The sequence below is a fragment of the Sinocyclocheilus anshuiensis genome, unplaced genomic scaffold, assembly GCF_001515605.1.
Source record: "Sinocyclocheilus anshuiensis isolate Anshui unplaced genomic scaffold, SAMN03320099.WGS_v1.1 scaffold2038, whole genome shotgun sequence".
Classification (NCBI taxonomy): Eukaryota; Metazoa; Chordata; class Actinopteri; order Cypriniformes; family Cyprinidae; genus Sinocyclocheilus; species Sinocyclocheilus anshuiensis.
The window spans coordinates 603,331-606,201 of record NW_015547765.1 but is presented as its reverse complement, the minus strand read 5'-3'; the positions used below and the strand labels follow the sequence as shown (position 1 = coordinate 606,201).

The following is a 2,871-nucleotide window of genomic DNA, read 5'->3' as shown; positions in this document are numbered from 1 at the left end:
TTTTCATCACAGCGAGGATTGCTTGGCGCATGACAATTCCGCTTTAAATTATGTTCTAAATAGCAAAACTCGTGTTCTGAGAAAAGACTTTTGCAAGAATAATGATGGCTTTGGAACATAGGCGGTAACGAAAGACAAAAGGATGCGCTCGTTGATCAAACAGTCCATTGGTCTGATGACAGTAGAACTGTTCACAAGTGTCGCACACAGACAGTAGCCTAATGATATCCCTTTCGTGCTCCCAATATTGTGACAAACACCATATTTAAAAGATAGAATTTGAAGGAAACTGTAAGATATGCACGTTTTATTTTCAAAATGTTTTGTTATTGATGCGGTGAGTCAGACAGCTATAGTTCCACTGCAAAATAAAATAAGGCCTATCTCTTTCCATAAAAATATAGGCTATAAACATTCTAAAATATATGTTTACCTTTAAGGCAAACTGCATAAATTAGAATAGTGATGTCTCAAATCGCATTTATAGTCTGTATCTCATATTTTCCTAACGTATTCCTGCCCTTAACTGCGTTAAACGTGGTGTCACGTGGATGGGAATATGCATGGAAATGATATGCAGATGACGTTATGCATATTAAAACTAAGCTCCATATATCGCTATTTCGGGGAGGAGACAGGGTGGAGGTTCATGTACGCACAATCTTCCGCTGAGTGGGTATTACAAAGGGAATTTTGTGCAGGTTCTGGCGTGTGCATGGTTTTATAAATCTGAAAACTGTTGTACGTACGCAAAATCTAGCTTTTGTGCATACGCACACATTTAGGATGAAATCTACGTAAAGTTTTATACATGAGGCCCCTGGTCTTCGTAAAAGATTATTTTATTTGCTTATGTTAGAAACAGCGAATCTCTTTAAAAACTGTCTGTTGATTTCACTTCATTGCATTGTTATAATTCGTAAAAGTTGTACCCGCCAATTAATAATAATTAATAGTACATTTAATATAATTAAAAATTGAATGTGGAAACTTCTCAGATACAGTGTATGTGACCTTTGAACTTTGTCCTTTGACGTCTCACCTCAAAACGTAATTGTGTTTGAGACAGTCTCTCAGTCCAGTATCCACGGCGATGTGAGCCGAGCTCCAGTCGGGGTGATTCCGCACGCAGTCCACGATTGGCTGGAACATTTCAGGTTTCAGCGGTAGGCGGAGCATCTCATAAAATGGGCGGAGTTTGAGGGCATACTGAGGAAACCAATTCATGGCGTTTTCCTCTGAAGCTACCTGGAACATCCTGAGCACAAAGATATCAAAATCACAGTTCCAGTCATTCCGGAAACCCACATATGATGAGCTAATGAAGTGGATGACAATGTAAAGCCATATTCAGGGCGGTGGCTAAGCGGAAAGCAAATCTGTTCAACATACTGTGAAGCAATATGGGAGTTTTTGCAAGATTATGATGAAATCATAAATCACAGGATCCTAGTGGGAAATCAATTTATTGACTGAAGATGGGTCATGCTGTATTGTGAAGCTTAACTAAAGGGTCTCACCTCAGAGCCACAGATGAAGACTCGGGGCAGAGAAGCAGGCAGTCCCATGAATGGCTCTGTTGGTTCTTGTACAGGACCAGCCTGCCCTCCTGTTTCAGTAGCACTTTGCCATTATAATCCGACAACTGCACATCTCTCACACGGTACGGGTTGGAGAACAGAGTCGACACGGAGCTCACCGTGTCCAGGATACGGCCCAGGAACTGCATGGTGACCTGGAGTAAGGGTGGGGAGTGGAAAGCTGTAAAGTGGAAAGTATCTAAAAAAAAAATAATAATAATAATAAAAAATGAAAAAAAATCATTGTACCTTCCCTCTTCCCTATTAATATATATATCTACTGATTTTTTTTAACTTTTACATTTTATGGGTCTCATCCATGTCCAGCTATTTTTAGCTGTACAAAACCGCTCGTTTTGCTGCTTGATATTGCAAATTACCATTTTATTTTTGTTTATTATCTTAATTATGAACGCACTGGTTTGCAATGCAAACAGTTTTACTGTTTACTGCACGTTGTTATTCTTCTCGTTATTTTCCTATAGGGGCTAATTAACCGGAAGTCTCGCCCATAGGCTTACTTCCGCGTTTAGGAATAAGGTGGATACAAAAATCTTACGACCCTAACATTTTGATATTATGACCTTTGATTCTTAGAATCTTATCGCTTTTTTTTTTTTAAAGATGTTTTTGTATTTATTTTTTTAAATATTTTTAAATGTATTAGTTTATTTCAGATTACTGGTTAAGGATTTTTCTAATCATTTTATATTTTCCTCTTTTACTATACCAAGTTTACGTTTAAGATTCAAAGGTCATAATACCATGATATAATAAGGTCATACGATTTTTTTATATAAAATATACAGAATATCATAAATAGTTTTTTTTTTACTTTTGCACTGTTCATTTTCATAACTTTCATTGCTAAAACATGCTGTTAACTTACATTATTTAACCTGTTCTGCTATTAAAAAATACAAAAATATACAAATAAATAAAAAACAAACAAACTGTGGGAACCCTTATTCCTTTACTTTTGCTCACTGAGCTACATACACTGAACAAGATACGTTTGAGGAGAAGTACCTCTTTAAAGGGTTAGTTCACCCAAAAATGAAAATGCTGTCATTAATTACACACCTTCATGTCATTCCAAACCTGTAAGACCTTCGTTCATCTTCAGAACACATATTTTTGATGAAATCCGAGAGCTTTCTGACCCTGCATAGACAGCAATGGTACTACTAACATGTTCAAGGCCCAGAAAGGCAGGAAGGCCATCATTAAAATAGTCCATGTGACATCAGTGGTTCAACCGTAATTTTATGAAGCTATGAGAATACTTTTT

General features: G+C 36.9%; 1 protein-coding gene across 1 annotated transcript in view; it reads right to left on the bottom strand.

Annotated features, from left to right (window-relative positions):
- LOC107704553 (85/88 kDa calcium-independent phospholipase A2-like) overlaps window positions 1–2,871 on the bottom strand; it is a 22,696-nt gene that overhangs the window by 18,042 nt on the left and 1,783 nt on the right. The window contains exons 2-3 of the mRNA XM_016507504.1: window positions 1,521–1,735; window positions 1,043–1,258 (exon numbers count right to left, since the gene is read on the bottom strand). Of these exons, the coding sequence (XP_016362990.1) occupies window positions 1,043–1,258; window positions 1,521–1,729 (425 nt within the window). The 5' untranslated portion in view covers window positions 1,730–1,735. The remainder of the gene's footprint in view (window positions 1–1,042; window positions 1,259–1,520; window positions 1,736–2,871) is intronic.